This window comes from Syngnathus floridae, chromosome 7, assembly GCF_059516105.1.
Source record: "Syngnathus floridae isolate MCC-2025c chromosome 7, RoL_Sflo_1.0, whole genome shotgun sequence".
NCBI classification, from domain to species: domain Eukaryota; kingdom Metazoa; phylum Chordata; class Actinopteri; order Syngnathiformes; family Syngnathidae; genus Syngnathus; species Syngnathus floridae.
Window position 1 is genome coordinate 10,874,955 of NC_142419.1, and position 20,854 is coordinate 10,895,808.

The window sequence follows — 20,854 nt, forward strand, 5'->3', positions numbered from 1 at the left end:
ATTTTAGTTTATATGAAAGAAGCATATGAAGTGTAAGGGCCGTTTGACTCAAGAATGTTTGTTACATAAATATCACAGGCGTGGGACCGAAACCTCAATATCTAAATCCTGTGAATTTCATATCATCATTAATTATTTTGCTAATTATTGCTCTGAAGTGGTGGAAATGGCTTGCTCACTTTATTGATGTACACACACACACGCACGCTATATAATCCATAAATAAACATTACATATGCAGCACAGATTCATTCGTGGAAACCGCGCATTCAAGTGGAACGTAACGTACAAAATAATATTTATGTCACCGTATCTAACTGAAAAAGGTTGCAACAACTAAAGATGACCAGAAGATGGGAGCAGTAGCCCAGTGCAAAACCCGTCTGCCTTGTTGCCAAATATATTGTACATTGGGTTGATACGGGTGAGGTAATGTTTTTTTTCCAAACACAAAGTGTGACTGGCTGTCTATTTTTCTAGAATGTGATAACTCTCCTTTTGAAATCACAATTTGATCAGGCATCTCCGTTTTACTGAACAAACATTACAACTTTTGCAGTGAGGGCTTATCAAATTGAATGCCACTAAAACGTGGTTGTGTTGGCAATACCAAGGAAAGCCACAGTGAGTAACTTAAATCACGCATTCTTTCTTAAAGTTGGCCCTGAGACAATCCCTCATTTATTACAAGTCGATAAAAAAATCTGACACTTTAAGGAGTATTGGAGGACTTTTAAAAGGTAAACACAAAGAACCACAAAAAGTATGTATGTATTACTGTCCCAAGGCCAAGGTAAATCAAGTATCTCAGGAATTCTAAAACTAACATTGGGCAACATAAATCCAAAGGATTTTTTTTTATTTTAGGCTACTTGTGCAGCTGAGAATGGGTTGTGAAGTTGTATTTACTCAAATCACTTGCTTTTTCTTATCGTTTCATTGACGTGGCAAGAATCCTTTTAGCGTCAAAATTCTTATACTTTGTCTCGTATCGCCATTTCAAATTGTAATCACACACGGATGGTGGGAGGAAGAATTTCCAAACCATCCTCTGTTGAATTGCTGATGATTTTCACTGCCCGGTTTCTTTTACCAGACACTCCTTAAGACAGAAGGGGGGGTGGGGGGGTAGAATTGTATGGTTGTGTGAAAGTACATCATGAAATTGAGAGAGCACACATTGTAAGGAGGCGTAGGTTTTGCCAAGTTTATTGCTATTCACATTTAAAATATGCTTATGTCCTTAACGTTTTCCAATCCCTGCGAGATCATGCCCTGGAGACAAATCTCAAAATATGTAGAGATAAAAATAGTTTTAAAAAGTATTTTAGGGGTGAAACCCAAATTTAACACCATTTAATGGTTAAAAAAAAACAACACTTACCACTCTAAAAGTAACTAATGGTCAAATCAGTGATAGCGCATGGCCCTTTGAGTTCATCAAGTGTGTTAGAGGTTTCTATCAACTGAGAAAGAAAAAATGTAAGTGGGAAGTAGGTAAGACTGCAAATCTATACAATATTTGGCTGCCTGCAGGTCGATACAGCAATTAAGGCCTTGAGGTATCTTCATTTGACTCATTTGCTTACGCCTGTGATTAGCAGAAGACATTTCATTTAATCGCATTCATAAAATCCTATAATCCTTTCCATGAAGAAACAAGAAACTGGAGAATAAAAACATTGCATCATATTCATGCTTATCTTCTAGTCACAGTCAATGCCCTTGTTGACGTTTTCAGCAGATATCTGGGGTTTTAATCAAGTTCAATTGGAAGGGTCGCAGTGAGAGTAACAGGTGAACAGTACCTCCCACGTTGGAGTTCCAGTGAGAGTGTGCGGGCGGACTTTGTCACTGGTACTGGAGGTAGTTCTTGAGAGTCTGAGGCAGCGGGAGCGTGTCGATGTGATGGATGCGCTCCCTACCCAGAGCCAGGCGAGCTACTCTTCTACATAGCTCCATGAGTGGGAGGGGTTCCGCTGTAAAGGAGAAAAATGGTTAGGATCCAATTGCTGGTACCAACAACATGAACAACAAGCAACGTGAACTGCGTCATCATCTCATTGTAAATATTTGGACTAGGCCATCTGATTAAACGCTGATACAATCTTTTTCTTCAGACAATAAATGCTGTTCCACAAGTATGGCTAGCAAGTAAAGGACATGGCTTCATGGCAAACAAAATGATAGACTAGAAGAAATGTAAAGGAATGTACAAGAAATGTAATGCTAACTAAAACATACTGCTTGAATAAAAAGTTAAACTAATCACGTCATACTTTTGTGTATTGTTGTGTCCATGTTTCTGTATTTTGAAATGTTATCTCTTTTGCAAAATTAAACAAATACTAAAGGACAAAGTTTTGTAAAACAATCAAGAGTTCTGCTCATAATTCATATTATTTTGTTGTTTTATGTTGGGAACTTTTACCCATTATGTATATTCTTAAAAATAAATCAGCTGATCAATCAGTTATCAGAATTTTTTTTCCTGCCAAATATCCAAATCAGCCAAAATACCAGTCATGCCCTAGTACATGTATTTTTTTGTTCATACAAATTCCAAAACAACATCTCCACTATTAACAACCAAGTAAAACACAAACAATAAAAACAAGATAGGTGTCATTTATATAATTAAAAAAAAAAAAGAGAAAAAAAAGTTAAATGGGGTTCACTCGAATACAAAAGAGGACAGCAGTAACGAAGTTGGTGGAATGTTCCCTTTCACTGGTCGCTTTCCTTCAGTTTAATTGGTTGACTCAGCATTTTGTCATTAGCTGAAATGCCACAAGGCTTGTTGTCATGGAGACGGTTAAAACTGTATAACAATACAACAATAACAAATTAGACTGCTGGGACTTTAGATGGCACGAGTAGCGTTTCCTTTTTCTGACATGGATTCGCTCCTGCAGGCAGGCCTTTATGCATTCTTACATCACGGGTTGTTCCAGACCGCAGCCAAATACATCACGTATACAATAGGGCAAAGTGACCTTTATCAGAGCTAGCCAAATCTTCCAAATTCCCCTCCCTTTTCCTTCGGTTGTGCTTTCATGCACCATGATATCCAGGGGCTCTGCTGCTCAGTGTAAGTGAGTGGTGTTGGGTTACCAAAAACGGATGAAAACGACAAAACTACAGAGTCTGACCACCACCAAGTGGACCAACTATGTTGTGCCACCTAGGTAAAAAGATATAAAATGCTGCCAAGTGTGGCATTTACTGATGCCGGTAGTATATGTTGGTGCTCCAATTCTTAATTAACAGATCAATCACCATGCGGGGATAGAGAAGGTTTTTGAGACACATACAGTATGTATAGTATAACTCAAGAGAAAGGGTGTGTGTTTGATAAAGAGTGGGGAACGAAATGTTTTTTCAACGGCTCCACGTCTGATATCCCAGGAAGCTATTGCAGTTTTCCAAAAAATACAATAATCAGCCATCACTTTGCCACAAAGCATGCAAACTATGCTAGACGCTAGAACGATCAGCTACTGCATGGAGGTTGGCGGCTGATATACAGACTCTGCAGAATTTTTTTTCATTGACAACTACGAGTCGAGCATTGCAAAAATGTTTGAAATTGTGCAATTTGTTGGGTAGCAATATGTTTTATGTTGTTGAACGTGATGCCGGTGAAGCAAAGCTGACACAAAACGCAGGGCAGGGGGAATAGAGGATAGTATGAGGACCATCACGATTACATCGTTAAGCTTTTGCACGGTGATCAACTTGTGCTCATTGAAAGCCTTAAAAAAAGAGAGAAGGTCAACAATGCACAAATAATCCCATGGCAGCCAGCTTTAAAGATGAGGGGCAGTCAAAATGTTTATTGGTGGATACCCTTCCAAAAAGAGGAATTCACCCACAACATCCAATGATAGTCATTTCCAAAATGGCTAACAGGAAGTTGATGCATTCAAACATTTAATGTTAATTCGGGTAAATTGGATAGGGCTCTTTACCTTTTGACTGCCCCTCATGAATAAGCTCGTCTTTGTGCTCTGAGTTGACGGAGATGAACTTACGATCTAGTCCGTTGACGTAGCGAATCGTCACTTCACAGTGTCCCCACACAGCACTGACAATGGGATACAGTCTCTTGCCTTTTAACCCTCGAAAAGCCACTCCCAAATACTGTCCGTCCACCATGAAGCTCAATGAGCCCTCATCCATATCAAGTATTACTGCCAGGGAGTCTGGGAGCACAAAGGACTCATCTGGCTCAAGGAAGCAAGGGTATGTGGGAGTTGTCGAAGAAACAGGGTGATTCTTTCCATCGTGGTAGAGTCTGTTTCGACCCAGGTCCCAGCCCCAGGACTCGGAATCTGATCCCACCAAGGCGGTGTATCCCACTGAGTGTAAAGGTGCTTCGACTGTGGCCACTCCTACAACGGCATGAGTGCCTCTCTGTCTGGCTGGCCAGTGTATACTCCAAACATGGAGGCCCCTAGTGTAGCCCACTTTGCCTCGGATACAGTCTGTGCTCTGGGCTACTGGGTGTCGGTGGAACGTCAGCTTCTCGTCTTCTTTGACAAAGACGTTGAGAGACCGATCATCGGGATTCCAGGCGTGGCGTAGCTGAGTCTCGGAACTGGCCGGGGGCATGTCCAGCAGTAAATCCAGTCTGGGTGGCCGGCAGAAATCTGGACCTCGCGGTCCTTGTCGCACGGGGCTGTATGAAGGCTCCCCATCCACTGACTTAATGCTCAATGCAATCTTCTGGCCCATAGTGAGGTGGTCTTAAGGGAAAGAGAGGATAAGGGGAGGGGATGAACGCACTAAGGATCCTAATAATTAAGTGATATATCCTGACGTTAACTCATTTGGCATGGATATAGTCAACTCTTCTACCAGGGGGTATGTGACTCCTGAAACACAGACACAGCATAAATCGGATTGTGCAATCCATACAAAACAAAATGAAATGGTGTATTTCTAAATCCAGGTAAGCGCTTTTAAGATAAGTAATACTCCCACTCACAATTTAAATGACAAATGTGCATCATCAAACTTTACCTTTCTCCTTGCAGAGCACACACAAAGACTCCAAAACAATTTACTTCAGGGGTGTGCTTCAGTTCGGTCCTCAAGAGCCTGTTTTAGGTGTAGCCCTATGACAACACCCCCGATTCAAATGATCGGCTCATCAGCAAGTTTTGCAAAAGCCTGATAACAATGCTAATGTTTTGAATCGGGTCTAGAGATACATCTAAAACAGGCTGGATAGGCGCTCTCGAGAACTGGACTTGGGTATCCCTGATTTATGTACATACTACTTGCACACTAACATGCATGTTTTGGTAACATTGTGGAAAGAAAGAAATTCTAATTCTAATATACGTAATTGCGCATATTATCTCAGCCTTTTCATCTCCCCCTTGGATACAGTACACCATTTGGCTTTCCCATAAGCTCTGGCCCAGCTGTGCTGCTCAATCCCCTGTAGTTTTTTCGCAAAGGAATATATAAGGGCAGCCCAAAACAAATGACACTTTAGTCACTGTTAATGTTTCTAATATAAATCTATATTGGGATGATGAATGACAATCCACTGATCACAAAATGATACTCAATTCTGTTCAACATCAGTATAGCTAGTGCTAGTGATGTTTAATAAGGATTTTTAATAAAGACAAAGGATTGTCACATTGAAATCGCTTTCAGAATTTCAGTGTCGGAAATAGATCGAGAGACTCCAAAAGCCCGTTGGAACACTAACACGCATGCAAAACTCGGGACATAAGTTCAGTAATATTTAAGCCAAGAGAGAAATGGGAACCCTGAGAAGATATCGCAAGACAGAAAGCACCGTAAAAAAAAAAAAAAACATCAAGTGGCCTGTGAAACGACAGCTTACCATGAAAGCATTGCACCGAGCAGTCAGGAGTCTTTCACACAGAAATGTGAACACACAATCATAGCTGCCAAGTGAAAGAGTGGGAACACAGTTCTCAGCCCAAAAGGGGGTCAGTAAACAGTCAACAGCAAGACGATTGTGGGATAGGGCACAGACAGCAAAGAGTGTGCGTGCGAGCGTGTGGGTGTGCGCTTGTGTGTGTCATGAGTCAGTAAGTTCCAGCTTGTGACGCAAGGATGGAGAAAAAGCCTGGCTTCCCAGTTTACAAGAAAACAGCTGCTGAAGGAGACAGCCAAGGAAGAAAGGTGAAGAGGAGCCAGGGCTTACAGAGGAGCACACTTTTAGTCCCGAAGCAGCTACTCCACAACCCCGTCAAAATTGGCAGCACATAAGATGCATAACGCTAGAGTCAGGATTTAGTCTCCTCCCCCTTGCAAACATACACTTGCAGATGGGGGACATTGTTATTTCCAAAGTACACATGGGTTTCAGCTTGAGGCGCTCAAGCACATTGACATAAAATAGATATGCAACGATGGGGCTCAAGCACATTGACATAAATTAGATGAGTGACGATGTCATCGCAATAGCAACAATTGCTTTCAACATGTGCGTACATGAACAGTGTGTCTTTGGTGTTAAACTTCACGCAGGGGTCACAGCTAATGGCAGGGAACAGCAAATTTGTCCGAAAAATCGCTGCATTGGATAGCCAGTGTGAAAGAAACTTCTCAGAGATGCACTGACAGCTAAAGGCAGCAAATGTAACCGAGGCAGACAGAAAAAAAACGGGGTTTCACTTTTAACTGCAATTGCAGTTGAAAGTCACCCGCTGAAGAACTACTTTATGACTGTCAATTTTGTTGAGTTTCAAATGGGTAAGAATTGTTTTCTACCGAAACTGAGCTTGCAAATTTTGCTTTAATAATTTCTGCAACTTGTCTAAGCAGATGGTTACCTCGATGTTTGCCTGTAGAATTCTCAGGTACACTTCTGAATGCATAGTTTAAGGACGGTGAGTCACCCTGGAACAGATGAAAAATACATAATTTAGAGGTTTCAAGGTTTAACTTTGTTATAAATAATTCAAGTATTCAACACGTAATGTTTTGTCAAGAAGCGGTGATATTGAGTGGCAAGCAGGCAATGTGAATTATATAAACTTTTCACCTCATATTTAAGCATAAAACCAATGTAACAGATTATTTATTTATTTATACTAAAGTTGCACAATGCTTACTTTTTTTATTTAAAAAAAAAAAAAAAAAAAAAAAAAAAAACTTGAATGGGCAGACATCCTTAACATTTCAATCCAAGAAACAAGAAGTGTCCATAGCAGCTACAATTGCTTCCATCAGTTAATCCGTCTGACCATCTGCTGGGACAGCCACACAAAATACCATTTGATATGGACGATAGCCTGGCCAGGGGGTGCCAGGCAGATGGTGTGCTTAAATCCAAAGTATTTAATTAAATGACATCTTTACCCAAACCAGTAATTAACTTGAACAAGATTCAAAGATAAACATGATAAACTGGAATGGTTGCAAGCCAAACGGAGTGAAGACTTGTGTTAATTTAAATTGCAACCAAATTATGCCCTGGAATACATGAAAACAGTGGTCTAAATCACAAAATTAATTATATATTAAGACAAATGTACTGTAAATACTGCAACTGCGAAACCAACTTTCAAAAATGCCATTGCTGTGCCCGTGAGTCTTGTATGAAAGTAAAACACAGTGGTGCCATGAGCTATACTTTATAAAATCATAACACAGTAACATAACTAAATAGACTATAAAAATTAAACAATTTGAGTTTCATAATTTAATGCTGCTATCCAATTGATGGTGCTGCTCTTGCAAGTGTCCGTCTTGGCCACTCGGGGGCAGTATTGTACTGCGCAGTCAAGCACAGACAAAGAGGAATATGTATGTTATACATACAGTAGATACCTAAACTTCTTAAACTTTCTTTCGGGTAACCAGATGTCATTAATAAATATTTATTTTATATATGTTATTCTATACACACACTGAGGAGTGAAATGCTAGGTAATTAATTTTGACTGGTGTTTTCATTTAACATGATCAGTGTCTTCACGTAGATAAAGATGATCATAAATAGATAAAATCATTGAATTAAAAGTTATTAGTGGAAAAGTATTATTAGCTGCCCTCTCCACTCCCCACAAACCAGGAATATGACTCACAACCAACTTCCTGTTTGCTTACACGCGCAACAAAACACGCTCAACTGGTATGAGAATAGACCGTCTGGTACATACTGAAAGAAAGTATGAATCAGTCTTCAGATATCGGAAAATGTTTTAGCCTTGTTAATACTACGATTTGTCAATTTTTGAAGGACAAAAAAAAAAAAACCCTAACACGACCAGATCTGTTATCGAGTACGTCCCCGCCGCGTAAACACAAATAATCAGTACGTTTGGAGAAAACTTTATGCTCACGGAAATATAGTTGGACACTAGATGATTCGTCGTGTAAAGCAGAGTTTTAAACTTACCTAAAGTAGACGCTGCCCTCCGACACAAACTAAGCAGCTTGCAGAAGTTGCAACAAACCGATGAGTTTCCCCGTTGCTCAAATTAAAAAACAAGTCCCAACACGCCTTAGATAAAAAATAGAAAGACCTAAAAACAAGCGTAAAGCTTGCTTGATGGCATGCCTACTATCCAGATAGACGAGGCAAACAAATCAGACGACTTTCTTTGTTCTCCGTGGATAACGTCTAGTCCGTAGACGTGGTTTACCGTGTTATCACTTTCCGGGCGTCCATGTGTGCCTCCCTGTCGCTGATTGGCTGCAGGTTGAGGATCACGAAAAGGTAACTGGCGTCAAGTCAGCTTGCGTGATCACGCATTCTCTCGCGATGTTTGCAACAATAAGCGTTTGTTGGGGTATGCACAAAATATACTTATAGTTTTCTTTCACAGTGTGATCACTAAGCAATTATGGGTTGATGGTATATTTCTATAAAGCATTTGAAAGCCCCCATATTCTTAATCTGATGGATGCGGTTTGCTATTATACTGAAGTACCCCGAGTGATTACAATTTCAAATATCTAATTGTGTTTTGATTGCTGTCATTGATGCAGACAAGGTGAACATTTATAAATTGAATGTATATGGCCTATTGCAGTCTTACTCTTCATATTCGTATTTGAAGTTAAGTGACAATTTTAGCATCAATGCGTCTTTGCTTTCTTGCAGAGATGAGAAAATGCACACGTCATTGTGAAAATGGTACCTTATGTCAATGTGTTAAACTTTCCATACAGGTCCACTAAAAGGCAAATTAAAAGCAAGTCTTCTGTATCAACATCTGATGAAAACAAGACTTGTTGGTTAGAACATGAAGGTATATCTAAAATATTTCCACTCAAGTATTGTTATTAAAATTGTATTCTACATTTAGAAAGTCTGCATTTAAAATATGCATGCAACCATATCTGAAAGGATTGCATTGCTTTCATGTTAGTGTTGTTGGCTGAACGCATGTTTTGGAAACAAACTTGGTACAAACTTGGTACTTGGCCTGTGATATTTTGTTTGCCTTCTGTTGATGCAACGTTCTGCAGATGAGACTCAGAATGCAACATTCTGGGATACGAAAACTAAGTCAGCAGACTGGACAAATACTGCGACCTGCTGATAAAATCCCATATTACAAGACTAGACCCCGTGAATACAGCATGAGTTGCACTCTCGAGTTTATTGACTCACATATTCAACAAAACAAGTGATGACAATGCATAGATAGAGCCACACTTAAAGTAGGCTCATCAACAACATCAACTACAACATGGAAAAAGGTCAGCAGGAGAAAGGCAACAATTTATTTAAAAAGATAAAAACCTGCAGTTCCTTTACTGAGTGCATACATTATTCCTAGTTTCTTACGCTCAAGACATGACTGAATGACAGACTGTCATTTAGGCAAACACACACAACACATACACTCACAAGCACACAATGCAAACGTGTAAAACAATAACCATTGGATGAAAGGAAGACTGTATGAACAGCAGGCAGACATGCTGTACAATATAGTTGAAAAAGATGCATACTTAAGTTGTATTAATATATTTCCAGTTCAAGTTAATTTTGCTGAAAGTAAATACAATATTTGTTTAATTGTGATTTTCTGACAGCATTCAACATATTTTTGGGGGATGAGTCAACCACCTTTTCAAGGTTTGGTAAAATTAACTCAACCAACCCATCCATCTGACTGACAAACTTTAAACCCAATTCAAGCAGAATGAGCTTGGTCACCCAACTTGTGCGCATTGATGTTAAGTGTCTGCAAAAATGCTTACAAGGAGAATAAGCTAATGCACTATTCACAGCATCTGACAAGGGGTCACATAGCTGGGCGATTTCCACAATCCAAAGTACAGGTTAGGGGTTAAGCAATTGAAATGTCCAGCCAAAACCGCCCTTTCACTAAAGCTGGGCAGATAAAAATGTTTCAACATGTAACCAGTTTGAGCTAAATTAAAGTGACCAATCACAGCAAAAATTGAAATAGGATTTACTGGTTGTAAGCAGTCAATTTGATCTAAGGACAAAAGCAAGTGACAGAATAGGTTAATAATTTAGTATCCATCTTAATCATTATTAGGTAACAAATACTGTTTAAAATCTATACTGTATAAGCAGCAATGAACAACTAAGTAAACTGTATATTAAAAAAAAACTTCAGCAATTATAACATGAATTTATTAATGTGCGTTTAAGACCGTCATATTATTCAAATTCATCGACACAAACTGACCCTCCAAATTCCAGGGCAAAACAGGATTGTCCTGAACACCAAATATGGATTTTCTAAATGAGAAAAAGGAATAAAAATTCCCCAAAAAGATTGTGAGACACCATAAGTACAGGTAGGTATTGGAGAGATCAGATTTTCACAACTGGAGGGCCAATGGTCTCTCTAATACAGATGAATAAATGGTTTCATTTGCCTTACCAGTCAGACAAATTACATTATATTATTTAAGCAAATATTTAATATATCAATATTACAATGTTAAAACTATTTATTTCACGACTATTAAAAATGTTTCAGTGTTTTGCTTCCTTCAACCTGCATTTGTATTTACATTCCAGTAGATATAAAGCAGGCCGAACGATGTGATATTATTAGTCCTGTACTGTAACTCAAGAATAAACTGTTAATCTCCTTCTGGTTTTATGGGGGGATGAGATCATTCTAAATGCATAAAAAGCAAGAGCTGAAGGGTGAGGTCAGGCATGTCCAGCTCTAGTCCTGGAGGGTCACTGACCTGCCTTTTTTCTGTCTTCCTGCTACAACACACCTATTCAAACGCTCAACTCATCAGCAAGCTCTGAAGAAGCTTCATAACAATCCTGATCATTTGAAATAGGCAGGACAGCGACCCTCAAGTATCGAGTTTGGACACCCCTGGGTTAGGTCGTTGCAAAACCCAAGTTGACTGTCCTGTATACAATGAAACCCAAGTTTCTCTAAGTGCCTGAAATTCCACAATACCTTTGTGCAATTAAATTACTTCACATTGTGGAGAGTTCTGTTAACCGGAGCTTCACATCCGTCCACCAAGCACACGTGTGTCCTAAATCACATCTTGTTTTTACACAAGGCACAATCCCCTCCATCTACATTTCACTCAAATCATTACAAATTTGGCAGCACAACAAACAGATCTGAGAAGTCAGAGGCATTATTACTTATTAAGTGCAACTACAATTTTCGAAATTATAATTGCGGGGATGGGAGTAGAATGAATAGTTCTGAATAAGATAGAGCTAATTTGGACCTCAACACCCCAAATCAGCATGGGTTCCATTCAAACGTCCTTGTGCCTTTGGTAATAAAACAAAACCTGTCACTTAAAATCATCAGACAACACTGAGATGCCGCCTCTGTCGTTACGTGCGCATGTTGTAGCTTATCAGCAGTTTTTTTCCATGTTCTTTCGTCTCTCCAACACTGAACAAGGGCCGGATTACAAGGGTCGAGTTATAGTAAAGGAGTGAAGCCATTAACCATTCAGGATGTAGACCACCATCTCATAGGTGCACATCATGATGGCGGTGTTGGGAATCTGCCGTACCAAGTGGGTGGTGAGGCCGCGGTACAGAGCGCGAAAACCCTCCTCTTTAGGAACTGTCGTTAAAGTCTGGAAGAAGGAGCGGTATCTGGTGCCTTCCTCACGTAGCCGTGTGCGGATCACTTCTGCAAAGAGAAAGGACAGGTTGAAAACGATAGACAAATCTAGGCGATTTTTATTTGCATCACGCTCACCATGAGGATAAGCGATGGATGTGGCACATGTCTTGGAAGTGGCAGCAGCAAGCATCATCCCCACAAAGTCTGAAGCATCCTTGGATACCTCCTCTTGTTCATCCATGTTCTGGGGGGCTTTGGCCTCTAAGAGCCGCCGCTTGATGTTTTCATAGATCATAAAGTGGATCACAGTCTCTGAGATGCCAGCATAAGATGCTGACATGCCCCTGTAAAAACCTCGTAGGCCATCTGACTGATACACCCGGCGCACGCATTCAAATGCACTCATCCTATGCTCCCCTCGATTTCTGAAATTAAAACAAAAATACAAATGAGAGAATAACTCCAAGATGTCTGACCGCCACTTGGTCGAGCAAGAAAAAACGTGAAGAAAAAAGACAAGCAGAACTTGCAAAGAAATAAAAATGGTTTAGTGTCATGGTTAAATTTCCAAGGATCTAACCAGTGACTCAGATTACTGTATCAGAATTTCAAAGTAGTGTCTTGTGTTTGGGGCCAAATAGATTAGGCATTTTTCTCAAATGGGGTGTACTCATTACTGTTGAGTACAGTAGATCCTCATTTTATTTTATTCCCTTCCCTTTGAATTCTGGGATAGGTGATGTTTCTTATCGTTAAGAGCCAACTTTTTTTTTTTTCTTCACGAGATAAAAAGGTCAGTCTAGTTGTGCACAGCATCACAATGTTGATTGACATTTCACCTGGCATCCAGCTGAAGACGAGTCTTTATAAGCCATATTGGATTGGTTGCTGTAATGGCTGTAAAACCTACAGAAAGAGGGAAAAACACAATGTTTTCAATTAGAAGAAACGAAGCTAATATGCAGCTAGTGACCAAATAATCTGCCAGAAAACAACTCCTGACTATTTCTTTTGAAACACGTAAAATTGGTTTTAACAAAGACATAAAAACTTGACAAAGTATTTGGCTTCATTTTAAAAATTACCCGCAATAGAGGTAATTGCCTGTTAAAAATCAGCCAACTGCAATTGAATCGCGTCCAATGCAGGGTGTACCCAGCCTCGGGGTTAGGTGGGACTGGGTCTAGAAAAAAATGAGTGGATGGACATCACCCTATCACCAGTCACTGCAGCCCACTTGGATAGCTCTGCACAGGGGAGTCTGTGTGACTAATGCTGACCTTGACTGCAAAGGTCTGAGTCATACTGTGCTAAAAATGGCACTGTCGTGTACCTGTGAGATTTAGCTTTACACAGACAGATGACTTTCAGACTGCAGCTCCAGCAGCTTGAATGACCCACATTGTAAAGTTGTGCCTTCCCGGCTGGATCACAGCTGCAAAGGGGTACATAACGTTTCTTGAAATACGTGTCACAGAAAAACGTGTACTCTATTTGAAAAGGGATCTTTTGTCTTGTTGCGTTTTATGATGCACTGTTAAAATTGCAACTCGAAGAAGCAGGTCATAAAAACATGACGATAAGGGTTACTGACGCGTGGTTTACATTTTCACAAAAAAAGGTTTACTCAAAACACATTAAAATAAACTTTATAAAAATAAAATAAACTTGGAAAAAAAACTTAAAATAAACTTGATAAAGTTATCTACAGTAGATATAAAGTCTAAACACTCACTTTATTAATTGTAATTTTTTATATCTATACTTTTAGTTATTTTTACTCAAGCCACTTTGTTTTAAATCCATGCTGATTTATTTGTCGAAGTTTATATTTTGAAAAATAAATGTTAAACTAAATTCCAAAACAAGCACAAAAAAAATTGTATCATTGAGTACCGGTAAAAATTACCAGTAACTTGGAGCAAGTTCAAATGAGAAATGTAACCATTCCTACGCATAATAACAGTTCTTGTGAACCTTGTCTACCGAGTCCTTGTCTACTGACCCGAAGCCGCCCAACTACCAAAGAGATTCCTCATGCTCGTGCGGTTGCGTACGCTCGCCGATCGAAAGTGCAGCTTAACTTTGTTCAAATAAACGTGCAGTCTCAGTGAAACACCTTTGATGAGAATATATACATAAATTGTCCTCGTGCTGAAGACACAATTAGTTAAATAAAACAATAAAATGACAATAGGCAAACAAGTTAAATCCGCTATTTGAAGAACGACACGTGACCAAACACAAAAATGTGATTAAAATATAAAATATTGATATATTAATTTTGCTGGTGTCGTTGAACAAATGTTAAATACATTCTCATTATTTTACTTATTCTAACAAATATGTGTTACATAAGCAGCTTAAACATTGCCTTTTGTCATCTTGAGTGAACAATGCATGAAACCAGCATGAAACAGAGTCGGCAGTTAAATATCCGAAACAAGCAGTGTTGGCATTCAGTGATTTCTCTAACAAACATATGGACAATCCGGTAGGATCGGCATTTCTCCGCATTCTTTTTTGATGCATACAGTCGTCACTGGGTTGAAATACTGTAGATTAAACACATTCCAAAGTGGGGATAAGAGAGCTTGTGCATATACCTGCCATTCCAGCTGATACCATGTGAACCTGTGTGGAGTCAGGTTCCAATACACTGTTCAGTTTCTCTTTGGCTGTGGAGTAAGCAGCAAAGTAGATGGCTCTGTTGACACAAATCACACAGGCTAGACTCACTAGGAAGCAAAATATTTTTTATGCCATTATTCTCCAACAACAGATGCATAACAATGCATTGATAAATACACTTAAATCAGGGGTGTCAAACTCATTTTTTTCACGGGCCGCATTGTAGTCATAGCTTCTTTCGGAGGGCCATTATGACTGTCAAACCAAATAAATGTATAAACACCTCATATTATATACAGTAAAAGCTACAAAACAAATAACTCGTTTTCAAATCAGATGAGTAAAAACTGGTCAAATATTAAAATAAAAAAAAGATATTATCAAAAGACAATTTGCAATTATAGTAATGACACACTAATTTGATGCACAATTTGTCTTCGCGGGCCACATAAAATGATGTGGCGGGGCGTACCTGGCCCCGGGCCTTGAGTTTGACACCTGTGGCTTAAATTAACAAGTGCCCACTTTCTGACATCTACATACATGTATTTTCACATGACCCCCATCAAATATCATTAGGTCTATTTACTCAATGAAACAACCGCATGTGCACATTGTCTTAATCTGTTGAACAACGCTGGAAGGCAAATTGGTGACAGCACAAAAGTAAACTGCTTCCGGTGATCCTAACCGAGACCTTCTCACCCTTTTGGTGGTAAATGTCATTCGCGGTTTGTTGCTGGAAAAACCTGAAATACTACTAAGTAATGCCACCCATCAAGCGATGCTGTTGAACCCAACGTAACTCTTGGGCAGTTCAGCATCGAATTTTCACGAGTGGCCGACGATCAGCCACCAGTTTTCTTGCACGAGAACCAGAAAACAGTGCTGCCGACAAGACCACGCATGCCAGATTTGGCAAAATTTAGTAAAGTGTCATGTATATTTCCTGAACTATTGCAGCACAATGCAGCAAAAATTCTTAAGCACTGGTAAGGCATTGACAAAAAAACGTGAATTTCAAATGTAATTGAGTGGGCAAACACCCCAGAGACGCAACTATTTGCATGCAGCAGTTGCCAAATGTATTTGAAAGATTAAGAGGACTTGGCTGTCTCTCTCTCTGTTCTAGTTTTACCTAAGGGTTGATCACAGTCAAATTCTTGTATGCTAAACTAGACCGTCAAAACAGTTCTTACAAAACGGAAAAAGTCTCGGCAAACTCTAGTAGAGCATGTTTTAAATTATTTAACTGTTTCCTAGCGCAGTTACATCAGAAGGCACTGCACAGTTGAGTAATGCCAATAAACACTCTTGAAATGCTTAGCAAAGGAAGCTGCAGGCTCCTGCCATTAGCCACCACTTTATTCGTATCATGATAATGATGATAAATACTGACTCTCACTGACACCTGCTGTGGCATCAAAAGACTTTTATCGGGGCTCCTCTGTCTCTCTCTATTCCTCCTTCTCTCTCAAATAGATGTTTCTACATTCCACATTGTGCTTAGGAAAAAGTAAAGCTCCTGAGAATCTCAGTTTAATTTTGACAGAGCAAAACGCCATAACCCAGATAGTGAATGATGGACCAAAACACAGACAATACAGCAATACTGATTTAGGATTTGTCACTGTTCCATATGGTATATGGAAGCTACATTGGTATTAGTATATTGCTCCTAGGTGGTTTAATTCTTGATACTTGATTCAATTATGTTCTTACAGTAGGGTTTTATAATGTGCAATATTATATAGTGTAATATACTTGATCAAAAAGCACATCAGACACTTTTTTTTTTTAAATCAGGGGCTGGAGCAGATCAATTGCTTTTCCATTAAATTTAATGAGGAAAAAAGATTGGAGATACAAATGTTCAGAGTTATATATTATATAAAATATAACTCTTATCTCAAGCCAAAAATGTAGTAGCAAGGAAGAAAAAATAATGGATTCAAGCTCAATAATCTCATGGATGATCAGTGACGGAATGAAACCGTGGCTCTGCACGTTACAATGAATGGTGAAGTGGCTAGAGATTCCAACTCCGAGCTGCTAATGTAAGGAAAGCGATATGTTGTGATCAACCCACCTGGACGGTGCCACACCCACAAGGTTTGGTCCCAAGCCTCTGAAGAGTGAGCGAGATCCTTCCTTCTCTATAATTAATCTGAAAATAGACATAGAAGAAGAAATGTGATGCTACAAGATTGCACTAATATTTAACATTACTACTGAAGAAGACTTTTTCTACTTGTGCCAGGTAGTCAGGTTGTATAACATTCCGACTGGTCTTATAAAACTCTGCCATGCTCGCTGCTGTCAACAACATAGCTTGCTATGATGACATTTTACGATATAAAAGTATGCGTTCTTCATTCTTAAAAGAACTAGTTGCGTAAACGACGAACAAGTAATTCATTAAAAAAAAAATCATAATACACAATAAAATCTATTTATGATCCATGCATTTTGACTAAGATCCAAGTGACTCGTGGAATGCTTCGCACGCAGAATTCAAGCCACAAATCCACTTCAGAAGTTGGCATCTTGGCAAACGAGCGATGGAACACGAAACCATCCAAGCTTTATTTAAAACTTTATACTTGTGCAGCATCTAACTTTAGAAGCAGTATGATGCACTGTACTTACTGTACTTTAAGCAACACACCACTCCCAATTTATTTTCCTTCATTCTATTAGGCAGTTTGTATGGACATTAATAGTGCAAATATCAATGGCATTTGATTCCCTGATAAAAGGTTTAAGCCGATTAAATATCAAAACAATGACAGACATTTTTGACAAGTTCACAATAATGAATTCACACGGGCTGTAACACACTGCTGCTCATTTTGGAATTATTTCCTGATCTATTGTGCCCAAAAAAATGCCATGTGGCATCATTCCAAAATTTAACACACAAGTTTGTGATGTTTTCCAAACATGGGTGATATATTGGCCTAGTTGGACTAAACAAGGCAAGACTTGGATGAGCAAGCATCAACTGGAGCCAAGCTTCCTTGACAGCAAAATGCAAGATGGATTGTATCGTACAAGAAATGCAACAGAGCTGATGAATGAGAACTCACTTGAGGCAGTCCAGGGGACCTGGTGGAGACATCCGAGCCACACTGGCCCCATTGACAGTACTCAGATGAACCTCAGAAACATAGAGACTGATGGATGATGACTGCAGACGTGTCTTCACTACTTCCAGTGGGCAAGTCAATATGGCTCCTACAGTGCCACCACATCTGGTAAAAGAAAAAACTCCAAATCTTCTGATTTCAGTCTCTCAAAAGTAATTACTCCCTATTTTATGTAGTCCTCACTGAAAGCAGACATATCGTTTGTTCATCCATTTATTTACAAACAACAGCTTTTACTATGCCTATACATTTTTGCCTATATTCTGACATATTAGCAACCAAAAAGTAAATGAACCATAATCTTTTCATGGAAAAATATCATTGTCAGTTTAATTTATTTAAAAAATAAGCATTATTTGCAGCTATAGCACAAATACCTGCAAAATCTATTTTACTCCATTATGTTTACTCCATTATTCGATGGCATAATGAAAAAATGATCAATACTAACATCTTTTGTAGTCATAGCCCTAGTTGTAGCCTATCCCAGCTGACTATACGTGAAAGACATGGCCCAACCTGGACTAGTAACCTGCCATTCACAGAACAATCTAACAACGTTGTATAATGTTGCCAGTGTCTTTGTGGCATTCTAACGATCTGTAGCATGTAGGCAAGTTAAAACAAGAATCGGAATGTTTTGTGTTTCTTGTGAAATAACAACAAGCTACTATTTGTTGTCACATTCAATCAAATGGTGGCATAATAGGTTTAGGAACGTGCAAACAGCAGCAGATACCTTTTGTCTTTACTTGTTGACAAGCTTGAGAGCGGTGTCACCTACACACTGACAATTCACTAATAATGTTTAAACAAAATGGACATCTTATATGAGGTTGTGGGACAAAAAACAAGCTAAAACAGGGGAAAACAAATATAAAAACTTGCTTTGGACAAGTTCTGTCATATGTCCCATTTAAGAAAAGGAGCAGAATCGATTAAAAATTTGGAAATCATATTGCCATAAAAAAAAAGGAACATTCTGTTTACGCCACATTATTCAAGCCGACAATATAAAAGGAAATAATCTGAAAATATACGATGCAAATCAAATAACACTATTGGGTCAGGTCATACCATAATAGAGAACGTGCGGTTATCTTTAGTCAGGGGATCATTTACAACGTCAAAGATAAGAGATGTCAACTAAGTTTTTGCCGGGATCATTGGTTTTCTTGCATGAGCCTCAGAGAATAAAGCAGTATATTAGTAAAAAGGATCATTTGTATGTGCAACAGTGGGGGGGAAAAAGCAAGGTTGGAAAATACTGTGCACAAATGGATGCATAGTCATGACCTCGTTTTCAAGAAATAAGTACATTTAAAGAAATACGACAGGAAATTCCGCGTTTGTTAGTTCCAATTTGAAAGAACGGCGTGGCGGTGCGTGTATCAGTATCAGTCACAAACCGATGCATTGTATTTTTATTTTATTTCTTTACTTTAAGCTTCTGGTGGGAGCCTAGGTCAAACACAACAAAAATAAATATTGATTTAGCATTTCATCTAAGATGTGAAATGATCAGCGAGGGCGCCTGCCCTCATACGTCCACCTCTGCCTGACGTTTCACTGAAACATTGACATGTCATTGATACGTAAGGCTTACGCAAATATGCCCGAGAGAAGCAACTTGACCTGAGGTGAACGGAGCACCGCAAAGCAAGTCAACCACATCATTTGAGCCCCCGCGATTGTTTTGGATCGGCGAGATTGAGCGACGACAGACGATGGCGTGGAGCTAGCGCTAGCTCTCGCTGTAAATGGCATGAGAATATATTTTACTCACCCTCCTGCAAAAAGATGAACTAGTGTATCTCTTTGACTCATTGTGTCTCATATTCGGGAACCGTCAACTCGCAATCATATAAGAGACAACTGGGAGTCAATACTCAGCAAGCACGTCTGTGTGTTGTTGTAGAGGTCAGTCTGTCAGTCAGTCAGTGGCTGCCCGGGAAAAACGACGGCATGCAGCTGCTCCCCTTGCTAGCCAGCTTGCAACGCTAGCACTGTCTTCCGGTGGGAAAATCCTTGTTAGAGCGACAGGTCAGTGTCGCCACCTTTACAAGCGGTATAGTTCATCATTCGTGTGGTTCTAGTGAATTCTTGCCTCTCACGCGGGACAGCAATCGATACACAACCAACAGGCTTCTCTGACAGCCATGAAGGAAGTCTACTGCTTGTGGTTGAATGAAAAAACCAATACAAAAGCTGTGATTGGTTAAAGGCTTCTGTAGCCCCGCCCATCACTTTTTCTTCACGTGATAGTGCTTTTATTTTGTAGGGCAAAGATAGCCTGCCAGCTGGTAAAATGCCAGAAAATGCGGCTGATCTCTGTTTCAGCTACAAGAGAAATACTTATTATAAAGTAATGTTGCCTTCTTGAAGGGTTAACTAGTACTACAAAGTGGCTTTACTATTTTTTTTTTATCAAATTCATTCCCTTATCGCAAAATTTGTGTCGCATCATTTATTTTCATAATATCAAAATAAAAGGTAGGAATTAAAATGTGTTGTTTTTGCTCTACTTTCGAGTTTTTTAATTTATTTTTCTACCAATACCAAGTTTTGCATGTAGTAAGATGTGCATTGTGTCAGTCTAGCAATTAGAATATTGTAATAGATATAAAACACTTTACCCACAATATGTAGAATTAATATGTTTGTAAAGCATACAAAGGTTCTAAGCACTTATGTAACCATGTGCACATGTAACTGAGAGAGGTGAACAGTAACTCTCAACCTTGTAGACATAATGAGGTTTTCCAATTTGGGCATGAGAAACAAATCCTTACGCACTTAATTTAAATATGGCTGCAGCCTATTAAATCGCAGGATCATGTGCTGCAGTTGCATCAAGTAGTCTCTGACTGACTGCAAAAAGGGTCTCCAAGGGGTCACTGTTTGTTGCGTTATCTTCTTGTCTTCTAGAACAAGGGTTTTCAACTGGTTTTGTCCAAGGGACTATGTTATGACCAAGAAGCAACCAAAAACCTACACTTTCCCCTTGTCAGCAATATCTCCACA

General features: G+C 39.2%; 2 protein-coding genes across 2 annotated transcripts; both read right to left on the reverse strand.

The window, feature by feature from the left end:
• Window positions 1-1,180: 1,180 nt before the first annotated feature.
• On the reverse strand, window positions 1,181-8,702 carry LOC148395202 (SPRY domain-containing SOCS box protein 4-like). Its single transcript, XM_088381667.1, has 4 exons — window positions 8,396-8,702; window positions 6,825-6,891; window positions 4,035-4,877; window positions 1,181-1,979 (listed from the first exon to the last, which is right to left on the reverse strand). Exons 3-4 carry the CDS (start codon window positions 4,735-4,737, stop codon window positions 1,852-1,854), a joined length of 831 nt encoding a protein of 276 aa, XP_088237793.1. The 5' UTR covers window positions 4,738-4,877; window positions 6,825-6,891; window positions 8,396-8,702; the 3' UTR covers window positions 1,181-1,851.
• An 884-nt stretch (window positions 8,703-9,586) lies between these two features.
• On the reverse strand, window positions 9,587-20,025 carry LOC148395203 (solute carrier family 25 member 36-A). Its single transcript, XM_088381469.1, has 7 exons — window positions 19,617-20,025; window positions 17,771-17,935; window positions 16,771-16,848; window positions 14,657-14,757; window positions 12,890-12,956; window positions 12,186-12,475; window positions 9,587-12,116 (listed from the first exon to the last, which is right to left on the reverse strand). The coding sequence occupies exons 1-7, from the start codon at window positions 19,655-19,657 to the stop codon at window positions 11,923-11,925; spliced, it is 936 nt and encodes a 311-aa protein (XP_088237595.1). The 5' UTR covers window positions 19,658-20,025; the 3' UTR covers window positions 9,587-11,922.
• Window positions 20,026-20,854: the final 829 nt, after the last annotated feature.